Source organism: Canis aureus, chromosome 27 (genome assembly GCF_053574225.1).
Source record: "Canis aureus isolate CA01 chromosome 27, VMU_Caureus_v.1.0, whole genome shotgun sequence".
In the NCBI taxonomy this organism is placed as follows: Eukaryota; Metazoa; Chordata; class Mammalia; order Carnivora; family Canidae; genus Canis; species Canis aureus.
In genome coordinates this window covers 9776353-9798482 of record NC_135637.1, presented here as the reverse complement: position 1 = coordinate 9798482, position 22130 = coordinate 9776353, and the positions used below count along the sequence as shown (strand labels likewise).

The 22130-nt window shown below is 38.2% G+C and overlaps 1 protein-coding gene across 3 annotated transcripts in view; it reads right to left on the bottom strand.

Moving 5' to 3' along the window:
* Nucleotides 1–22130, bottom strand: part of SBNO1 (strawberry notch homolog 1) — a 62051-nt gene that overhangs the window by 35748 nt on the left and 4173 nt on the right. The window contains exons 2-9 of one of the 3 annotated variants that reach the window (XM_077875344.1): nt 17150–17281; nt 16517–16621; nt 14430–14742; nt 8710–8810; nt 5193–5289; nt 3034–3194; nt 1324–1457; nt 1031–1121 (exon numbers count right to left, since the gene is read on the bottom strand). In XM_077875344.1, the coding sequence (XP_077731470.1) occupies nt 1031–1121; nt 1324–1457; nt 3034–3194; nt 5193–5289; nt 8710–8810; nt 14430–14742; nt 16517–16621; nt 17150–17281 (1134 nt within the window). The remainder of the gene's footprint in view (nt 1–1030; nt 1122–1323; nt 1458–3033; nt 3195–5192; nt 5290–8709; nt 8811–14429; nt 14743–16516; nt 16622–17149; nt 17282–22130) is intronic. The other 2 variants (XM_077875346.1, XM_077875345.1) reach the window with 2 other exon arrangements.

Genomic DNA, 22130 nt, shown 5'->3' with positions numbered 1-22130 from the left:
CACTCACGTTTGCATACAACTTCATGATACAAGGATCTAGCTTTCAAAGTCTCAAAAAACTTCTATCAATAAAAAGATTACAAACACCCCTCCAAGAAAAAAAGTCATGATATTCACTCTACAAATATTTATTGTGCGCTTACTATATGCCAAGTCACTATACTTAAGTTCTAAGGCATATATAAAGAATTATGATTAATAGTTAATATATCCTTTTCAATTACACGGACTAAGAAATCAAAAATATTTCTAGATGCCAGTTATGTGTTTTTAGTTTTGAGCTGTAAGGGGTCATTCAAGACAAAGTACTTTACCTACCAATCTACTCAGTCATACCCACCCAAAAATGCCAGTGAGGAGCAGGGCAACATTAAACCAACCTAGGGCTCACATGGAAAGTAGATTTACTTATTTTCAAATGGCTAACAGGGAGGTATCTGAAGGAACTCAGTCTGCCTATTCAACCCTTGTAACTCCAGCTCTTGGTGCATAGGAAGTCAGTAAAGATTTGCCAAATAAACATTAAGATTCTTATCACATTAAACTGTGCTTTAGATATCGAGACACATTTTCTTCCATTTGACAGGACTGTTTTAACATAAACACAGATACAGATTTACAAACTCAGTGGATAGACAAAATATCCAAATCGGTATCCAAGCCTCAACAATTATTTATGTGCTGGGACTACCAATCCACACAGCTTTACTACAATGCCTTATTATGCTCAGTTAGGAATTAGCTATATAAAGTTACCCCAAAAACAAAGACAAAAAGAACACTGAAGACTAGAATAAACTCCATAACCAGAGACAAGGCTATTTTGTTTGCCACTACACAACCATACCCGGCATAGTACTTAATGCATAGTAACCCACAAACCAACAAGAGTAGCTAGCACTCACTAATACTTTCTATAAAATAATTCATTTAATCCTCACAACAACTCTGTAAAGTAGAAACTGTTATTCCCATCTCATAGTTGAATCTATATTTACTGAATGACTAACTGAATAGAAAACTTTCATACCTTATTTAATGAATGAACCAAAATGTTTTTTGCTCCAATATCCCTCAAATCTCTTTCAGCATCATACTTCAAATCATTTGAAACACTGAACCTGCCACAAAAAAAAAAAAAGAAAAAAGAAAAAAAAATTAAATGCAAATTCCATCAGTCTAGCAGATTCAGGATAAATAAAACCAGGGCTTGACACTTAAAAAATAAATAAATAAATAAACACCTACTCATTAAAGCCCAACTCCCACAATGAAGTAACTATTCACAAAAGAAAGCTTCCACAGCCAGCCTTTGGCACTTACCATAATGCTCTTTTTCTACTCAACAAATAATTTTCATAGATAATTCCTGCTATCGTTCTTCCTTTTCCTACACCAGCACCATCACCTATTAAAAAGCCAGCACGATCTCCATTAGGTAGGAATGTTTCATGTTGCTGAAAAAGAGAAGGCTGGTAATTAATCAATCTACTCTTTTAGACTGGTGATCAGTCTTTCAAACACTGTTGTAGGAATATATTAATATGATCTATGTGTATACAAATGACCCACAGTTTGGCTCAATATGGATACTTTCTTTATACTTATCTTCCTGGCTACACTCACATGCACCAAGTAACTGAAATCAACAAATTGGTGAGCAATCACACAAAAATATGAAGGATGGTTAGCTGTTTGGCCATTACATATTTTATAGAAAGGGAATACAACAGAAATCCTCTTAAGACAACTCGCATAACTAATTCATGGTTTTGAAAGCTGGTACAATACCCATACAGTAATAGCACAGTTCATTTAAACACCCACCAGGGAATGGGCTTTTCTATCCTTTCAGCAGCATTCAGCTACCAGAGTTAGAGATGCAACAAATAGTCCCCCATCCATCCAACTATCTTCTTTACACACACACACACACACATATTCTTAATCTAACAGTTCTACCAGATAGACTCCCAATAACGGAACTGTCAGGTCAAAGGATATACTTATCTTTTTTTTCAAGTAAGCTCTACATTTAACGTAGGGTAACTCACAACCTCAAAATCAAGAGTCACGTGCTCTAGTGACTGAGCCAGACAGGAGCAGCAGAACATACATATTTTTAATTTTTTTAAAAGATTTTATTTGAAAGAGAGCAAAGCAAGCAAGAAAGAACATGAGCAGAGGAGAGGGGTACATGGAGAGGAAGATAAAGAACCTCACTGAGCAGCAAGCCCCATGCAGGGTTTGATCCTAGGATCCTGGAATCATGATTTGAGCCGAAGGTAGCCACTCTACCAACTGAGCCACCCAGGAGCCCCTTAATTTTTTTTTTTTTTTTTTTTAAAGAGGAAAGGCACATGCACAAGAGCTCAGTGTGGGGAGAGGGAGAGGAAAGAGAAAATCTGAAGCAGGCTCTATACCCAGCATAGAGCCCAATCCAAGGTTTGATCTGAAGACCCTGAGATCCTGACATGAGTGGAAATCAAGAGTCTAACGCTTAACCAACTGAGCCATTCAGGCACCCCATCTTTTTAATATACATTCCCACTGAATTCCAAAAAGGTTATAACATTTGTCATTTATTCTTTTTTTTTTTTTTTTTTACATTTGTCATTTCCAGTAGAAATGCACCTCTTGTGTCCATCTTACCCTTTTAATTTTTTAACACAGGAGGAGCATCTGGGTGGCTCAGTTGGACATCCGACTCAGATCATGATCTCGGGGTAATGGAATTGGGCCCCCACGTTGGGCTCCACACTAAGTACAGAGTCTATTTATCCCTCTCCTTCTGCTTCTCCCCCTGCTCACATGCACTCTCTAAAAAAAACTTAAAAATAAACCAAAAAACAAAAACCCAAACTCCCAAAAAACAAAAAATAAAAGTAAAAAAAATAACACGTGAAACTTCTATAAAAGTCACATTCACAAGTTTTTCATGCAAGGAAAACTTACCTTTGTATGAATGCAATTATATTATAGGGACTAGGATTAAAAGAGAAGTATTGTATGTAGTTACAAAATATTGCTTACCTGGGCTGCATAAGTAATTGCCTCAAGCTGTAATGCTGATAACCAGCCATTATCAATGGTTTCTTCAGAAATGGATGTTTTGTACCAAACATCAGGAGGAGTAACACTGGACAAAGAACTAGTTTCCACTACAGCATCTGGATGACGTAGGCCAATTTTTACTAAATGAAAATTTTAAAATACTTCATTTTAATTTTTCTAGGTAATAATGCACCCAGTTTTATTCTATAATATTGCCATATTTTTTCTATCATAGAAAAAATAGAAGTAAATAAGTAACTATACACTCCAGGATTCTACAAAGGCACTGATAAGGTGGCAAATTACTATTTAAATTTGACTAAAGGAAAAAAAATTTGACTAAAAGGATCTATTTATCAAATATTTATGGTTTAAATAGAGATCTGCTGATTAAAAAAAGATCTAGAAAAATATCAACTTAGTATGACCAGGTTCTCCAGCAGCAACAGAACATAATCCTAGATGTGGAAATTTATTGAATGAATCATTCACTTGAATCAATAAGAGAGGTTTGGAATATAATTTTATTTTGAAAGTTATTTTAATGGAAATCTTGGCTATAAAATTAAATAGCAACTAATTCCCCCAAATGCATTATATGAATAGTTTTATTTTTGTGAATAGTTTTAAATAAAGGTCAGCATAATTTTTCTATAAACAGACAATATTTTCAGCTTTGCTGAGCATCTGCTGTATTATTAAACACTGCCAATGTAGCAGTGTAAAAGCAGTCTTAGCCAATAAACAAACTCATGAAAATGATTATGTTCTAATAAAACTTTATGTAAACACACAAGGTTCCAAATTTAGTTTACTGACCTTGGTTTAAAGAAGGGCCATTGATAAGCTTTCAATCTTTTTATGAGAACTATTATGGGGTAAACTATTTTACTAAAAGGGTAAGATCTACCCTTTTCAGATACCATGACCTAAAGTTTAAAGTTCACTTTCAAAAATTTATGTAGGGGCACCTGGGTGGCTCAGTGGTTGAGCGTCTATCTTTGGCTCAGGTCATGATCCCAGGGTCCTGGGATTGAGTTCCACATCAGGCCCCCGCAGGGAGCTTGCTTCTTCCTCTGCCTATGTTTCTGCCTTTCTCTGTGTCTCTCATGAATAAATAAATAAAATTTAAAAAATAAAAAATTATGTATGTATTTTTAAGTAGGCTCTACACCCAACATGGGTCCTGAACTTACAACCCTGAGATCATAAGACCCCAAGATTAAGACTCACATACTCTACACCAATTAAGCCAGCCAGCCACTTCCTAAAGTTCATTTCAAATGACCAGAATATTATGGGATCCTCAGGTCAATACATAGTTAGTAAACAGCAATTTTTAGTTTAAGTGGTAATATTAGCAGCTTTTTATAGAAACTCAAAGTACATAAAAGATTCTAGCCATACTTTTTCATTTTATCACCCCCATACAGTGAAAAAGTCAACATTTTTATTATCAAAGCTAAAAACTATTAATTTTCAATTTGACATAATGGCCTCTAAAAAAAAAAGGACAGTTATGGAAAAAAGAGTAGAAGCATTAATATACACTACTGAAATAAATAGCACATTTTTAAGATTCCATGTTTTTATGCTTTGTATAAAGTATATAAAGCTAAGATACATATTTATATCTCTGCAATTTACTATGATTTTATAATCACTGCTGATATGAGTGAGCAAAATTAACTTGAAACAAAATAAACCCTAAGCTTTTCTAGTTTTAAAGAACTTCAACCCAAAACACTTCTAAGTTTGTGTAGGTAAAATAATCCATAGTAAAGTTTTCATGTAGGTATTTTAAAACATAGTATAATTTAAAACATATTACAAAGCTCTTGTCAAATTCTGAGGTATCCAATATTAACAGATTTTTTTTTTAAAGATTTTATTTATTTATTCATGAGAGACACACACAGAGAGAAGCAGAGACACAGAAAGAGGGAGAAGCAGGCTCCATGCAGGGAGCCCGACGTGGGACCTGATCCCAGTCTCCAGGATGAGAAGGTGGGCTGAAGGTGGAGCTAAACCGCTGAGCCACCTGGGCTGCCCCTATTAACAGATTCTAATAGATAATAACTTAAGTTTAAGAAGAACCCAGAAGTCTTTCACTATTTTGACAGTTCTGAAAGACATACATTTTATTGGCATATACTCTGCGTAAGTTTCTGCATGACCCATTTCTTCTTCATCTTCTTCCTCTGGTTCATCTTCCTCTTTCACAACAGGGACCTTCTGTAACACAAAGGGAGCGTAATCAGAGTCTGAAGGCCTAGCCAACACACACACAAATTCTTCCGCAGGAACACTAACAGTCTTCAATCTTGGAAACATGACATACATCTATATTCCCTAAAATCTGGGTCACATTTTGTGTCTTCCATGCTTCTCCAATGAGTACAGCTAATCCATGACCTACTCTCATCCCTAACATACCACTGGGTCACCACCGGGCTCCACTATCCTTCCAGCTACCATAATCTCAAACTACTTTCCCCTTCAATATTGCCTACCACCCTCCCTGATGCCCAGAACTGAAACCTTAGTCCTCAGTCTTCATTTCAATTCCAGGAATAGAAAGACTAAAAGAATTGAGAGGAAAGCTGGATGAGCCCCAGGAGCTTATCCTACAATGTCAATGGCAGAAACTCTGTTGAAGTCACACATCCCACCCCCATTTCACTGCACCTTCATTTCAGCTGTCTTCTTTCCACTGGACACTGAAACTAAACCCCCAGAAAAATCTGGATTTAAAAGTTCTTCTGAAGGAGACAGAATGTGTTTCAGACATCTATTTCTTCAAATGCAACAATAATCATATGTAAGAGCAATAGCACTTACTCTCCAAACTCTGGCACACCCAAAGATGCAATGGGGAGCTATTAGTAACTATACCAGGAAAACAGGAACGAAGCCAGACACTTGAGTGAATGGTTACTAGTCACATGTTTCTTTGTTTCTTTACAGACTCTTAGAAGGGTGAAATAGGGAGGAGTAGGGGAATAGAAAGACCCAGTACAAGCCTCTTTTCACAAGTAAAACCATCAACAAAGCTTTATTAATGTGCTTGTTCAAGAAAAACTGGAGAAAGCTGTGAAACCCAGTATATCTAGAAAAGGAGAAGAAAAAGAGAAACCAGTCAGGACCTACAAGCAATGCCAAGGACAACAAAGCCTTGAAAGGTAAGGTTAGGATTTTCAATTGCTTTTATTTAGTTTGTAGTACAATGGCACATAGATGCTCAATAAAAGTGGGAAGGAGAGGGAAGATGGTAGATAAACATCCAATCAACATTAATCTAGGATATCCTCAAAGAAAAAATCCAGAACAGCTCTGAATGCTCTTAGAAACTGTGCCCAAATGAAACTGATTTCAGAAGCTGTAAAACAAAGTTGGGTTGGCCAAAGAAACGGATGTAAATCCCCACTCGGCTGTTATTCATGTGGCCTTAGGCAATCACTTAAATTCTGAGTCCTCCCCATCCCCACCTTCACCTCTTTCCCCACCTATCAAATAAGAATGCATACTAAATGACCAGCCTCCTTCCTTCTCTATCTGATCTTCCCATACCTGAATTTAAAAAAAAAAAAAAAAAAAAATTACCAAGAGTGTAATTGGAAGATAAGCTGATGACACTGTCTGGTAACAAAACCCAGGGAGACAAGTAAATTTCTAAGCTATTAAAATGGCAATGGAGGGTTACCAAGTTTAGGGTCAAGAAGATAATTATGAGGGGAAACAGGGAAAAATTGTGGTACCTGGGGAATGCCTGCCCAACACACAAAACAAGTGTTCACTACTCAACTGGAGGCATGTTTTACTAGGTGGGGAATGAGGACCCAGGGTTGTCAAGTACTCCTATTTTTCAGGAGAACCTGGAAATCAGATTTTTATTTAGTAGCAACAAACACAAAATTTTTCAATATATCATAGAAGCCAAACAAAACACATCTGGCTTTGGTGTAGCCAACCAGTTTGTAATCTGTTAGAAGTTTCTTTTCTTTTTAAAATAAGATTTATGCCCAACTCAAGGGGTCCCAAATTCAAGACTTCAAGATTAACAGTCACACGCTCCATCGACTGAGCCAGCCAGATGTCCATTAGAAGTTTCTTTAACTGCAAGGACAACATAGAACTTTTGGCGTATTATGGGCAAACATGGGTTAGACTGGGAACCTGAGCACTACGTACATTTCTTAAAGAAAAACACAATCTGGGCAGCCCCAGTGGCGCAGCGGTTTAGCGCCGCCTGCAGCCCGGGGCATGGTCCTGGAGACCCGGGATCGAGTCCCACGTCAGGCTCTCTGTGTGGTGCCTGCTTCTCCCTCTGCCTGTGTCTCTGCCTCTCTCTCTCTCTCTCTCTGTCTCTATGAATAAATAAAATAAAATCTTTAAAAAAAAAAAAGAAAAAAAGAATCTTACTTTCTAAAAATCAACTTTCATGTAAGTTACTGATACACAACCATTAAGTAAAACTGGGTGCTGCCAGCATTCATTCTCCTGGTCTCTATTCTATTTCTTTCCTATTCTATATTCCATCCCCAAGTCTACCAATCCTTTGGTATTATTATATGCAGTCACCTCATATTTTCCTTTTTATCCCTTTCCCCTTACCTTTTCCCAATTCTCTTTGCAATCTCCCAAGTTTAGTCTCTTAATATACCTCCCTTCTGGATTACTTAACCAACCTTTCACCCTCTCTTCCCCATCCGACTCATCCTGAATCACTAACAGATAGATCTTCCCACTGACGCTGCACCAAGCTTCACAAAATGAAGTCTTCCCAGGCTATTTAAGTCCAAGGAGATCTCTTCCTCCAAATCCATAACCCTGAATTTTAAGTATCTCCATGTATCATGTATCCTTTGCTGTACCCGATGTTACTACTTAAACCACTGTGCTTGTCAAATTGTGTGACTATGGAAGGGGGAGCCATGTAGTATATACCACTTGTACAAACAGTGTACATGCAGTTTTACACAGCAGTTATGAAACAAATGTACTGTTAACCCAAGGTATTTCTAAAATAGAAGAAAAAAATTACTTATAACTAGAACAATGTATGATCTGACAGCTCTTAACTACCTGTATAATTAAGTTCAATCCCAAAATGGACATAGTTATCAAATACTTTTGGTTAACTCCATTGTCTTTGTCTCTCATTAGATGGGATTCACAATAAAATGATGTCAGTACCGCATGTAATACTAAATATGCAAGCTATAATCACTTTTTTAATGTTTATGTTAGATATTTAATGCTTACTCATTAGTTCATGCCGTTTTATAGCCCCCCTTCACCCCAAAAAAAGTTTTTTGTTGTTTTTTTAAAGATTTTATTGATTTAACAGAGAGAGAGAGAGAGAGAGAGAGAGACAAAGAGCACAAGCTTGTGAGTGTGTGTGCAAGCAAACACCCAAGAGAGCACAAGAAGGGGGCAGGGGTAGAGGGAGAGCAGATTTCCCACTGAGCAGGGAGCCTGACTCAGGACTCTCGATCCCAGGATACTGGGATCATGAATGAAACCAAAGGCATATGCTTCACTGGCTGAGCCACGCAGGCACCCCCCCAGAGAAAGTTTTCTGAGGGTTGTTTTAGAGCACTTTTAGCCAAGCGTACTTCCACACCAAACACAGATGTAGCTTTTGAAACTCACCATGGTTGGAGAAAAACTCCTCATTTTCATGTCGTTTATCCATATTCTTGCTACTTCTTTATTAGAAGACTCTTTCTTTACTGTACCATTGCTTACATCAGCTGAGGGGGAGAGTTATTAGATTTTAGAACAAAATCAGTATTTTTTTGGTAAAAATTTTTGCTAAATTTTTTTAATTGAGGTTTTTAAAAAAATCTTATTTTGTTTTTAAAGATTTTATTTATTTATTCTTGACAGACACACAGAGAGAGGCAGAGACATAAGCAGAGGGAGAAGTAGGTTCCCTGTCAGAAGCCTGATGCGGGACTTGATCCCAGGACCCTAGGATCATAACCTGAGCCAAAGGCAGATGCTCTGGGAAGCCTGGGTGGCTCAGCGGTTTAGCACCACCTTCAGCCAAGGGTATGATCCTGAAGACCTGGGATCGAGTCCCACATTGGGTTCCCTGCATGGAGCCTGCTTCTCCCTCTGCCTGTGTCTCTGCCTCTCTCTCTGCCTCTCTCATGAATAAATAAATAAAATCTTTAACAAAACAAAACAAAACAAAACAAAAAACCCAAAGGCAGAGATGCTCACAACTGAGCCACCCAGGTCCCCCTTAAAAAAAAAAAAATTTAAATCTAAAAATTCAATAAAGCTTACTCACTTCACAAACCAAAAATATAAATCTGCTTATCACTAACATAAATTAAACATAAGAATGAAAACATTCAAAGCTGTATGTTATCATGGAGGTAAGAATTAACCTTAGAAAACAACTAACTTAAACAGAGTTGTGTGTACAGGAAACTTGAGAACTAGTTATCAGAAGGACACCTTAACCAGAAGTGTTTCATAGTTTATTTCAATACAAATACCAACAGCCAGCATTATTTTGGGACCTTCCACTTGGTTCATCAAAAACAAAGAAAACACAGAACATGTTATTACCAAAACAGAATCAATCTCACCTGAGTTGGTGATCTTTACTTTCAAGGCAAAATAATTTTTCTTGGAAGGAAAAACTATCAGGGAACTCTATTTTCCACCTCCTCACAGAATAAAGATCCAAACAATCAATCTTTTCTTCTTCTATACCAGTGGTTTACAAACTTTTTAGATACAGCAAGAGATTCCCTTAATCTGAATATCAGGCCAAGTAGAACTGCTTGACTGAATTGTCTAGAGCTCCTGTAACCAGTCTGCTTCCCTGAAGCACTCACTTCAGGGACTGGGATTCCGGAGATCAGTGTGAAAATCACACCAAGACGACTAATTAACATCTTTATCTATTCTACCAAAACACAGGGAGTGTTTGGGAGACCTCCCACTTGGGACTCCAAAACGACAATTAAAGTGTTAACAAAATAAGGAGGCTGGAACAGAGATAACAAATTTAAGTGTTCCGTTTAACTGTGGGAGAGCCAGTGAACAGTTTGCAGAGTTACAGAACTGGACCTCATGTGAGAGCTGCGAACGCAAATAGCCAAAAGGCTCAAGGCTCCAGAAGGGTCAACACCCTTAGATAAGTGAGAAAAGAGCTTGCAAAACCTTGCTCTTTGCAGTTTTATACATTATGTTCTTCCCTTTCAATAAAAAGATGACCCTTTGCTACAACACAGAAGTATGCTTATCTTCAGCATTCACTTACATGTTTCTTTCTTAGCCCTGGTCTAGTCTGACAGTTTCTCAGTCTTCCACACAATGACGGCCTTGATTTGTAGTCTTTTTAAAATTACTCTACTGGATATGGGAGATGTTACTGTACTAAGCATTACTTGACCAGCTCTAAACTTATCCTGTTTTGTTTTGCTTTCTAAACTTACCTCACAATAGCAAAGTCGTTTCCTTTAAATTATGAGAACATGTGCTGATTTGAGGAGTGGAATGCTCAGAAAGCCACTCACATAAAAACAGTAGGATTTCTCCTCAAACTCAAAGACTAATGAAAGCTGCTTCCACTAACTGCTGATCATCCAAGTCTCCCAGGAGTCATTATAGGTGGGCCCTGCCACCCCAGCCAGGTCAGGTCCATGGGTTCTGCTCTCCAGGGTGGAGCAGAGTAAAAATCAGTCTTAAGGCGGTTAAAATGACCTCTCAATGGGCATCTAGCTGCCAGACTGCAGTTAGTTCAGGACAGTGATCTTGAGAGTAAACTATAGCCATAAGGACACAATGGTACAGACTCAAACAAAAGATTATCTGGTATTTTTTTAATTACATCTGTCACTGAAGACATAGTTCTACGTCATCCTATAAACACTCCTTGACTACTGCTTTAGAAAAAAGCCCCGGCCCTCTACTTCACAAACATAAGCACAATTTCCAAGCAGTCCATTCTGCCACAAGATTATATAATGATATATATCAGGTATTAAAACTTAACTCCCGATATTAGAAATATAAAGCAGCTATTTGGAAAGAGGAACTATTTGTTTAATACCTATCAGCTCATTCCAAAACCCTAATAAAATGCTATTTGTGTACTTGTATAAATTCTCAGGAACCTCCATTCTATTCCCTTGATCCAAACATATCCACCCAAATAAATTTACTTAGAAAAAAAAAGGCACCCATCCCTACACTGAAACTATAAAATAGTCAGCTCAGAATATAACTGAGATCAGTTACAGTTTCCAACAGTGCCCACCATGGTACTGTTACATAACAGGCACTCAAATACACTTCAGCTGAATGTAGAAGGGCAGATTAGCCCTATTAAAGAGTTTACGTTTTTCAGTTTCCAGAACTGTACTACTAAAATTTGATGTAGCCAATTAAAAAACACCTAATAATTTCATTTTAACCTTAAAAATTACCTTACTAAATATGAAGCTTCCTCTGAACACTGCACTTAAAACTGTAACCTCTTCCTGCCCCATATCTCTTTCTGTTTCTCTCCATAGCGCTTATCCCTGTAGGACACACCATATAACTTTTTTATTATCTGTCTCTCTCCACTAGAATGCAAGCTCCAAGACTGCAAAGATCTCAACAGTTTTCTTCCCAGCCATAGCCTCAAAATCCCAGAAGCACATAGTCAGTACTCAAATATTTTTTTGAATAAATGAGCAATAACAAACACTCCAAAGAAAAACTAACAATAAAATCTGTATTCTTTTTTTTTTTTAAAGATTTTATTTATTTATTTATTTATTCATGAGCAACACAGAGAGAGAGAGAGAGAGAGCGCACGCGCGACAGAGAGGCAGAGACACAGGCAGAGGGAGAAGCAGGCTTCACGCAGGGAGCCCAACGCAGGACTTGATCCCAGGTCTCCAGGATCAAGCCCTGGACTGAAGGTGGGGCTAAACCACTGAGCCACCGGGCTGGCCCTAAAATCTGTATTTTTTATCCATGAATAAGCTCTTTAAAAAATGTAATTAAACTACTGTTGAACTTTTTCCTTTAAACCTTATCCTTAAAGGATGAGCTCATGGTAACACTTTAACAACCCTGAATATACTAAAATCCACTCAACCGTATGGTTTAAAAGGGTGAATTTTATGGTATATCCTATACATCTCAATAAAGTTTTTTTTTTTTTAAATAAAGTTGTTTTTAAAGAAAGGATTATATGTGGGACCCCTGGGTAGTTCAGCAGTTGAGGGTCTGACTTTGGTTCAGGGCGTGATCCCAGAGTCCCGGGATCGAGTCCCACACTGGGCTTCCTGCATGGAGCCTGCTTCTCCCTCTGCCTGTGCCTCTGCCTCCGTCTCTCATGAATAAATAAAATCTTTAAAAAAAAACTGTATGAGTGCTTGTTCTAAAATAAAAACCACAGCGAGGGGCACCTGGGTGGCTCAGTTGGTTAAGCATCTGACTTTGGCTTAGGTCGTGTTCTTGGAGTCCTGGGATCGAGCCCCAGTCAGGCCCCATACTCAGTGGAGAGTGTGATTTTTTTCCTCTTCTCCTCCTCCCGCTCATGCTCCCTCTCAAATACGTAAATAAAAACACTTTTTTAAAAAGGTGAATTATTTTATAATGAAAATGTATTTTAATTTTTTTTAAAGATTTTATTTATTTAGAGAGAGAGAGAGAGAGAGAGAGGCAGAGACACAGGCAGAGGGAGAAGCAGGCTCCATGCAGAGAGCCCGATGTGGGACTTGATCCAGGGTCTCCAGGATCACGCCCTGGGCTGCAGGCGGCGCTAAACCGCTGCGCCACCGGGGCTTATCCTTATTTTTTTTTTTTAAAGATTTTATTTATTTATTCATGACAGACACAGAAAGGGGCAGAGACATAGGCAGTGGGAGAAGCAGGCTCCTGCAGGGAATCCAATGTGGTATTCCATCCCAGGATTCTGGGATCACGATCTTAACCAAAGGCAGATGCTCAACCACTGAGCCCCACCCAGGTGCCCCTGTATTGTAATTTTTTTAAAAGATTTTTTATTTACTTATTAGAGACAGAGAGAGAAAGAGAAACAGGCAGAGGGAGAAGCAGGCTCCAGGCAGGAAGCCCGACGCGGGTCTCAATCCCCGGTCTCCAGGATCATGCCCTGGGTGAAGGCGGCGCTAAACCACTAAGCTAAACCAGTAAGCCACCGGGGCTGCCCTGTAATTTTTTAAAAAAGGATTTTCTTGGGCAGCCCTGGTGGCTCAGCAGCGGTTTAGCGCCGCCTTCAGCCTAGGTCGTGATCCTGGAGACCTGGGATCAAGTCCCACGTCGAAATCCTTGCGTGGAGCTTGCTTCTCCTTCTGCCTCTTTCTCTGTGTCTCTCATGAATAAATAAAATTAAAAAAAAAAAAAAGAAAAAACATTTTTCTTTATTTGAGAGAGAAGGGCAGGGGGAAGGGCAGAGGGGAAGGGCAGAGGGAGAGGGAGAAGGACAAGCAGACTTTGCATGGAGCACAGAGGCCCCACAAAGGTCCTCAATTTCAGGACCCTGAGATCACGACCTGAGCCAAAATCAAGAGTCAGACACTCAACCAACTGAGCCACCCAAGCACCTCAAAAATGTATGTATTTTAAAAGAGAATTTATATGACTACCCAAAAGCAATTAAGTCACTGACAGGCAAAATAATAAACTGTAAAAGTCAGAGTTAAAGCAGTAAAACAGCCCGGGGGGCTCAGCAGTTTAGTGCCGCCTTCAGCCCAGGGTGTGATCCTGGAGACCCAGGATTGAGTCCCGTGTCGGGCTCCCTGCATGGAGCCTGCTTCTCCCTCTGCCTGTGTCTCCGCCTCTCTCTCTCTGTCTCTCATGAATAAATAAAATCTAAATAAATAAATAAATAAATAAATAAATAAATAAATAAAAATAAAGCATTGATATCGGTTTAAAGCCAGTTACTTCATGCATGGTCCAAGGACCACCAGTAATCACCACCACCTCTGAGAAGCTGGTTAGAAATGCAAAATCTTGGGCCCTACTGTAGACCTACTAAATCTGATTCTGTTTTTGAACAAGATCTCCAGGTGACTCATAAGCACATAAAGTTTGAGAAGTACTGATTTAAAGGACTGAGAAAATATTAACCAGTTACTCCCAATGTATAAAACTGAGATCTCATGGTGTTAAGTAATGTAGCTACCTGGTAATTCCACACTTCATTTCAAGATAAACGTTAGGGCTTCTAAATTTCTCCTTCCCTTGAATTGTATAAATGCTATAATTGTACAGAGTCATACATATATGTCATTCATAGCCAGTTCTTTTAAGACCCAAGCAAACCCTTAAAAACACACCAACACATCTTACCAAAGGGAGTCAGCTGACAAGACTGAAAACGGACTTACTAGCTGCTGTTGCAACTGGCTGAGCAATATTAGCTGGTGGCTTCAGTTTCATGAGTTCATTCAGACTATTATTTTTTAGTAGGTCCTTCAGCTGAACCTGGTCTTTTGAGGGTGCAGAGGTCATGGCATTTCGTACTGCTGGTGCTGAGACTGAAGGGCGTGTGTTTGCAGTAGTCTGGATAAACTTTGTTAAAGTGATGGTCTGCCGATTTGTTGTTACAGGTGGTGTTTTAGTCATTACAATTGTAGATCCCAAGGTCGGAAGCTGATTTATTTGATTCAGCACAAATGTTGTAGTAGATGGAGGCTGCTGCTATAAAAGAAAACCATAACATATCAGACCACTGAGAAGTACTGGATTCTCTAATGTGGCCTAGATCCACAAATAAAGGAGGCCATTTAAACCTCAAAAATGGACTTTAATTCTTACCTAAACATTAGCACTGTATTTTTAATTAAATATGCCTAATTATAAACTACTAAGTTAAAACTACCACTTTGACAGGAAAAAAAAGATATAGTAGTAGTATGACATTTTCTGTAACTGCTGGGGTTGCAAGCATAAAATGGGACTATCCTAAGCAAGCGGTGATGTGTAGTAATGCTGTATTAATATAAGGACTAGAAACAGAAAGAGTTTCTAATCCCAGCACTGCCCCAACTAGGTTGAAAACCTTAGGCAAATCACTTCACCCCCAGGGGCCCAGGCTCTCTGAGGTCCATTTTCCATTGCTAGCATTTTATGACTCTTGTCCAATGTTTTGTTTGCTACCATACAAACTATACCAATGTTTAGAACTTAAATATAAAACCACCAGAGTTTTAAATACCTATGTTGCATGAATGATCCAGCCAATCCACCAATGTCACATACTGCTGATAATACAGGTACTACCTTTGAGCCTAAGACAAAGCTACATAGCATTTTCTTTTTAATAGCTTGGGGCGGGGGCGGCATTAGGAGTTGGACAAAAATGCAGGGAAAAGGGGTCAAAGATGAGGAGGATGACAATGTGGTCTGTGACTATAATGGACTGAAGTACAATCAAGGTATTTTTAAATTTTAGTCTATGTCTACTTCCTTTCCTCCTCAAAGTATTTTTCCGTGACTCATGTAACAAAAATTTATGGATTACCACTTATCACTTTATTTTTTAAAGCAGGCAGCTTTGGGGTACCTGACTGGCTCAATCTTTTTTTTTTTTTTTAAGATTTTATTTATTTATTCATGAGACACACACAGAGAGAGGCAGAGACATAGGCAGAGAGAAGCAGGCTCCATGCAGGAAGCCTGATGCGGGACTCGGTCCCGGGTCCTGGGCTGAAGGCAGGCACTAAACCACTGAGCCACCCAGGCGTCCCTGGCTCAATCTTAGAGCATGCAACTCCTAATTTAGGATTGTGAGTTCAAGCCCCATGTTGGGTATGTAGTCTACTTTAAAATAAAAGCCTTTTTTTTTTTTTTTAAAGAAAAGAAAGATTTATCTATTTATCTATCTATCTATTTATTTATTTATTTATTTAAATAATCTCAACACTCAATGTAGGGCTCGAACTCAAAACCCTGAAATCAGGAGTCACACGTTCCACCAACTGAGCCCAGCCAGGTACCACTTACAACTTTTAAATAAAACTCACAATGATTTATCATGTTATAAAATTTTTAACTAGGTTGTCCAATAATTTTATATCACTAGGCTTAAGTTAATAATTGCTATATTAAAAGTAAAACCAGAGAAATTCTGTATTTAAAGCATAAAAATCACATCTACCAATGGACAAAAGCTGAAATCAACAAGGAAAAATGAAATGTGTAGTGGGGTAAACATGTAGCTCATCTTTACTTCATAAATTTTCTATCATTTACAATAAGTAAATTTTTAAAAAGTTTGTTTTATCCTAACTACCTTTTGATCAACGTAACTATGAGATGAATGAAAGAAGTGTTTTTATAAAGTAGGAGGCGAGAGTAGCATATTGGAAAGAAATAGTAAAAACAGGATTGGTTTAATAACTTTATATTACAGGTTATTTTCTTACAATTCAAAACCATTTTAGTAATCATGCCAAATGTAAATCATTCTTACTCTAACATTTAGTAGTGCTGGAGTAGGTACTGTCTCTGGTTCTGGCTTAACAGGAACTGTTGCTTCAGTCTCCAAACCTAGTTCTAATGCACTAAGTGGCACAGACTAGAGAGAAAAAAACAGAGAAAGAAATAAAAAATGACAGCAGTAAATTCTGTTTCAAGAACAAAAGATGTATTTATTTTATTAAAACAAAAAATGTTAAGTTTTACACTCAGAATGCAGAATCTCTGATACCAGGTATGAAATAATAATCTTTACAAGTACATCTTCACAAAACGATACTAATACCAGAATCTTTTTACTTTCAGAGAATCTGTATAGTGAAACCTCAAAAGAGGATCCTCATAAAGTACAAAGACAACTAGTAAAGAGGTAACAAACCTCTCACAAGAACTCTAAACAAATCATCTTTTACATACGTACATACATATACACACACACATATATATATATCAAAGCAGAAAATGTCGATTTTCACTGCAAATATTTTCTATCTCATGAAGACTAATAATATAAAAATAACATACACATGCTTATTTAAATTTATGTCTTAATAATGACTGTTTCTAAAAGTAGAAATTAAAATTAAGAAACAATCCACTTTTTACAGAGGCTTTGGAAAACTCTTACCTGCTGAACTGGAGGAGTAGCTGTTGGAGTTGCAAGCCCTGCATCTCCCCCATCAATATCAAAGAGGTCATTCGGACTAATTCCACTCTCACTCAAAGCAGCAAGCAGTAAATCTTGCCCTGGCTCCACCATCTTTAGAACAAAATATTTAACATTAACATAAAAAACTTAAAAAGCCAATTAACTCTCTTCTAAATACAAACCAACATCTTCTACCAGATCCATCTATTTAGTATTTATGAAGAATCTGCTACATATCAGGCAAGAAGGAGAAAGGAGAAAGCCTCTGATTCCAAAAATTTCACAATAAGATGAAAAGGACAGAGAAATATGTAAATCACAGCAAGAGTGTATGTATACAAAATGCTGTGGGAACAGAGAAGGAATGCTGCTGAACTTTGCCTGGACAAAGGTTACAAAGATGACCGTGGAACTGAGTCTCAAGAAGAAATCACCAGGTGGATGAGAATATTCTGGACAGTGCACTCAAACTTATGGAGGTATCAAAGACATTGGTGCTCTTTAAGAAGTATGGTTAGAGGGATCCCTGGGTGGCGCAGCGGTTTGGCGCCTGCCTTTGGCCCAGGGCGCGATCCTGGAGACCCGGGATCGAATCCCACGTCAGGCTCCCGGTGCATGGAGCCTGCTTCTCCCTCTGCCTGTGTCTCTGCCTCTCTCTCTTTCTCTCTCTGTGACTATCATAAATAAATAAAAAAAAAAAAAAAAAAAGAAGTATGGTTAGAGTAATTCATCATTGGTATGGAAGTTCAGAATAGAAATCCAAGCCTCAGGCAGGTGATGACAAGAGAGGAGGAAGTTATCATCCACAAACTTGTATACCATGCTAGAGAGTTCACTTAATCCCATGGGTAGTGAGGGTCACGAAAGAGTTTTCAGATAGAGGACTGCAGGACATAGATTTGTGACTTAGAAAGATTACTTCGTAAAAGTATGGAAGCAAACTGAAAATGGGTAGAGTAAGACTAGAAGCAGGGATACATTTGAGGAAACTGCCACAGCAGACCAAAGAGATTATATGCTATAATACAGCAGGGCGTGAAAGAAAGAGGGGGATAGATTCCAAGATATTTACGAAGCACAATCCATAAGACTAAGTTTATAAAAAGCTCAAAAATGAAAGAGAATATGAAATACACAAAAAGCATGAGTTGATGGATGATTAGAGTTATGCCAAGAGACTGAAAAAACACTGAGTCCAGAAGACCCCAAAATGAGTTATACAGAGTTTAGTGGGGGGGAAATACGTATTTAGGAGCAAGCAAATACATTTTATTAAATATTTTATTTCTTAGATGGGGGGGGGGCAGAAGGGGAGACGAAAGGAGAGAATCTCAAGCAGACTCTTTGCTGAGCATGGAGCCAGAAGCAGGGCTCGATCCCACAACCCCAAGATCATAATCTGAGTTTAAACCAAAAGTCGGACGTTCAACTGATTGAGCCACCTCGGTGCCCTACAAATACATTTTAGATTTAGGTTTTCCAAATGTACTCTTAATACACAATATATCAAAGTACGTCACCACCAAAATGAATTTTTATCCATTTTGTAAGGGGAAAAAAATCTTAACTTTTTCAATTTTTAACATGTCATTAATTTATCTGAAATAACCAATTTATATACATAAACCTGAAAAGAGACTGTAGTTGTTTTTCCCAAAAATCTAATTTCATGTTACATAAATAATACACTAATCTTTAGCTAGTTCATTTGTTCTCAGGCCGCGTCAAATAATTAAATGTCAATATTTTCATTATGTCCTACAAAAAAGAAATGCGTTAGCCACTGTGACCATGACTTCCAACATATAAGAACTACTGTTTCAAATAAAAGTACTTCACAGAGAAGTCCTCTACTATGTAGTCTATGCCACATGAGCCTATATATATCATTTAGAAAAAAGTTCTAACAGAAACATGAATGAGTTTAGAGTCCACAGATATCCAGAAATGAAACTCAAGACATAACCACTGTTTAAAGTGAGTCTAGAACAGCCCCAAGGAAGAAGAAATAGCCCAAAGGAGATTTTTCAGAGAAAGGAAAAGTCTGTGGAAAAATACATTTTGGGGCCTTGGGTGGCTCAATGGGTTAAGCATCTGCCTGCAGCTCAGGTCATGATCTCAGGGTCCTGGGATTGAGCCCCATGTTGGGCTCCCTGCTTAGTCTGAAGTCTGCTTCTCCCTCTTCCTCCCGCCCCCCCTGCTCATATTCTCTCTCAATCTCTCAAATAAAATCTTAAAGATAAAAATATACGTATAAATAAACAATTTTTAAAAAATTATTTATTCATAAGACACAGGAACACAGGCAGAGGGAGAAGCTGGTTCCCTGCGGGGAGCCCGATGCGGGACTTGATCCCAGGATCCTGGGATCACGAACTGTGCCAAAAGCAGACACTCAACCATTGAGCTACCCAGCCCAGGCGTCCCTAAATAAAATCATAGGAAAAAAAAGAAAAATGCATTTTGAGAAGGAGAAAGGTAAGGAAATTGACAGTGCCTAAGTATCTTTTACAAGTCTAACAAAGTATTAGGCTCTTCATACACTATGAGCCCACAACAACCCTGAAAAAGACAGGTATTTTTTAAAGTTGAAACCGAGGCTCAGAAAGCTCAAATTACCTACAGTTACCTATATCTAGATTATTCAAAATCCGAAAGCCCATGCATTCTCTTTCCAATAAATAGATAAGTCGATATTGCTAACCTAAATTTTGATACTTAACTTTGGAATAAATGCCAGTCTGAGATTAAAACCGGAAGGGAGAAAGATCACTGGATAGCAAGATGGAAACAGTACAAAGGGATTGAACAGGGGAGACAAATATGAGAAATGTCCCAACATGGATTTAAAATAAAGTTAATCGGGCAACCCTGGTGGCGCAGTGGTTTGGCGCCGCCTGCGGCCTGGGGTGTGATCCTGGGGACCCAGGATCGAGTCCCATATTGGGCTCCCTGCATGGAGCCTGCTTCTCCCTCTGCCTGTGTCTCTGCCTCTATGAATAAATAAATAAAATCTTAAAAAAAAAAAAATAAAGTTAATCATTTTTCTAATCTAGACACAGCTGACCATGCTTTACAAATTAACTTAATAGAGTACAAACATGTACCAAGATAGCTAAACCAAGGCTTTTATTTTTTTTTAAGATTTATATTTATTTATTCATGAGAGAACAGAGGGAGAGGCAGAGTGAGAAGGAGGCTCCCTTCAGGTAGCCTGATGTAGGACTTGATCCCAGAACCCCAGGATCACGCCCTAAGCTGAAAGTAGACGCTCAACCACTGCGCCACCGAGGAATCCCTAAACCAATGCTTTAAAAACATTTCAACTGTGGCACCTGGGTGGCTCAGTAGAGCATCGGACTCTTAATTTTTGCTTAGGTCATGATCTCAAGGTCATGAGATCAAAGCCCCTGTCAGGCTCCATTCTCAGTAGGGAGTCTGCTAGAGATTCCCTCTCTCTCCCTCTGCCCCTTCCCACTAACATGCATGTGCATTCTCACACCCTCCCTAAAAATATATATATAAATCTTAAAAAAACAAAAACAAAAAACAAAAAAAAAAAACATATCAACTCACCAAATACTTAAGACCACTGACCTGTGGGAATAGGGGTGGTCTTGGCCTGCTTGCTATGAGTAATCCTGACCTAGATTAATAGAACTCCAGAGACTATCAAAATGTCATCTGTTTTTAGTAAATACTCAAAATTATGATTCATTTACATTTCAAACCAAAACACATTGTTTTAAACCAATGACTCCTTTTTTTTTTTTTTAAAGATTTTATTTATTTATTCATGAGAGAGACGGGGGGGGGGGGGGGGGGGGGGGGAGAGACATAGGCAGAAGAAGAAGCAGGCTCCATGCAGGGAGCCCAATGTGGGACTCGATCCCGGGACTCCAGGATCACGCCGTGGGCCGAAGTCAGGCACTAAACCGCTGAGCCACCCAGGCACCCCTAAACCAATGACTCCTAAACTACAGACCAAAGAATGCTTGGAAGCCAAAGGATCCATTAATCCATTAAATGCACACCAAGCCCTTTCTAATTCTACTAAAAAGTACAGAAACATCATTAATGAAAGCAAACAAAAGTCACTGAAAAGCATTAATACATGAGAGTTCTTTGAAATATATTTTCTAAACAATGAGCATTGCAAGTATAAAAATATCATGGAAGGGAAGAATTTGGAGGGAATCTTGGTATTTTTACAAGAAATAACAGCACAGTTATAAATAATACTATCACTAACCCGCTGAAAATTCATTCACAGGAATCACAATTTGAGACCTCTGATCTACACATAGTGACTTAGTAATGACATGTCTTTTGCAAGCTATTAATGAAAAAGATTTTAGGTTTATACACATAATATACAAAAACAAAATCTAAGGATCCTTTCTTAGCCAAATGGAAACAAATTCTCTACTTGAACTTTTTTGCAGTGAGAAAGGGGGCAAGGGATACAGAGGAACATCTCTGCCTTTCTCTAGTTCCATTAGGCAAACCCCTTAATATTTAATCATTTTCCTATTCTGAAACTATTACAGACTCACAATTTCAGTGTTCAAGCTAACAGAGCCCTTAAAAGGTTATATTAATCAGTCTTCTCACCTTACAAGATTTATTCTTGAGAAAACATTTTTGCTTTGAACCCACTAAATACAATATGAATGCAAATAAGTGTAAGAGAACTGTGTTACAGTGTGTCTACAAAGGATTTCATAGACCTTAAGAGACATTTAACATGTAGCAATCCAACAAACCCAAAAGTAACCAACCCCAAAATGATTCTATCTCAAACAAAGGACAACAAAAAGGTTCCATTTCTATTATAAATACACTGGAAAATATCACCTATTTCAAAATAGTACACCGATGAAAGTTTCTATGATAAATAAGGACACAGTAGTAGAGAGTAACTAAGAGCCATCTTTGGCAGGAAGAGAATCCTGAGAAA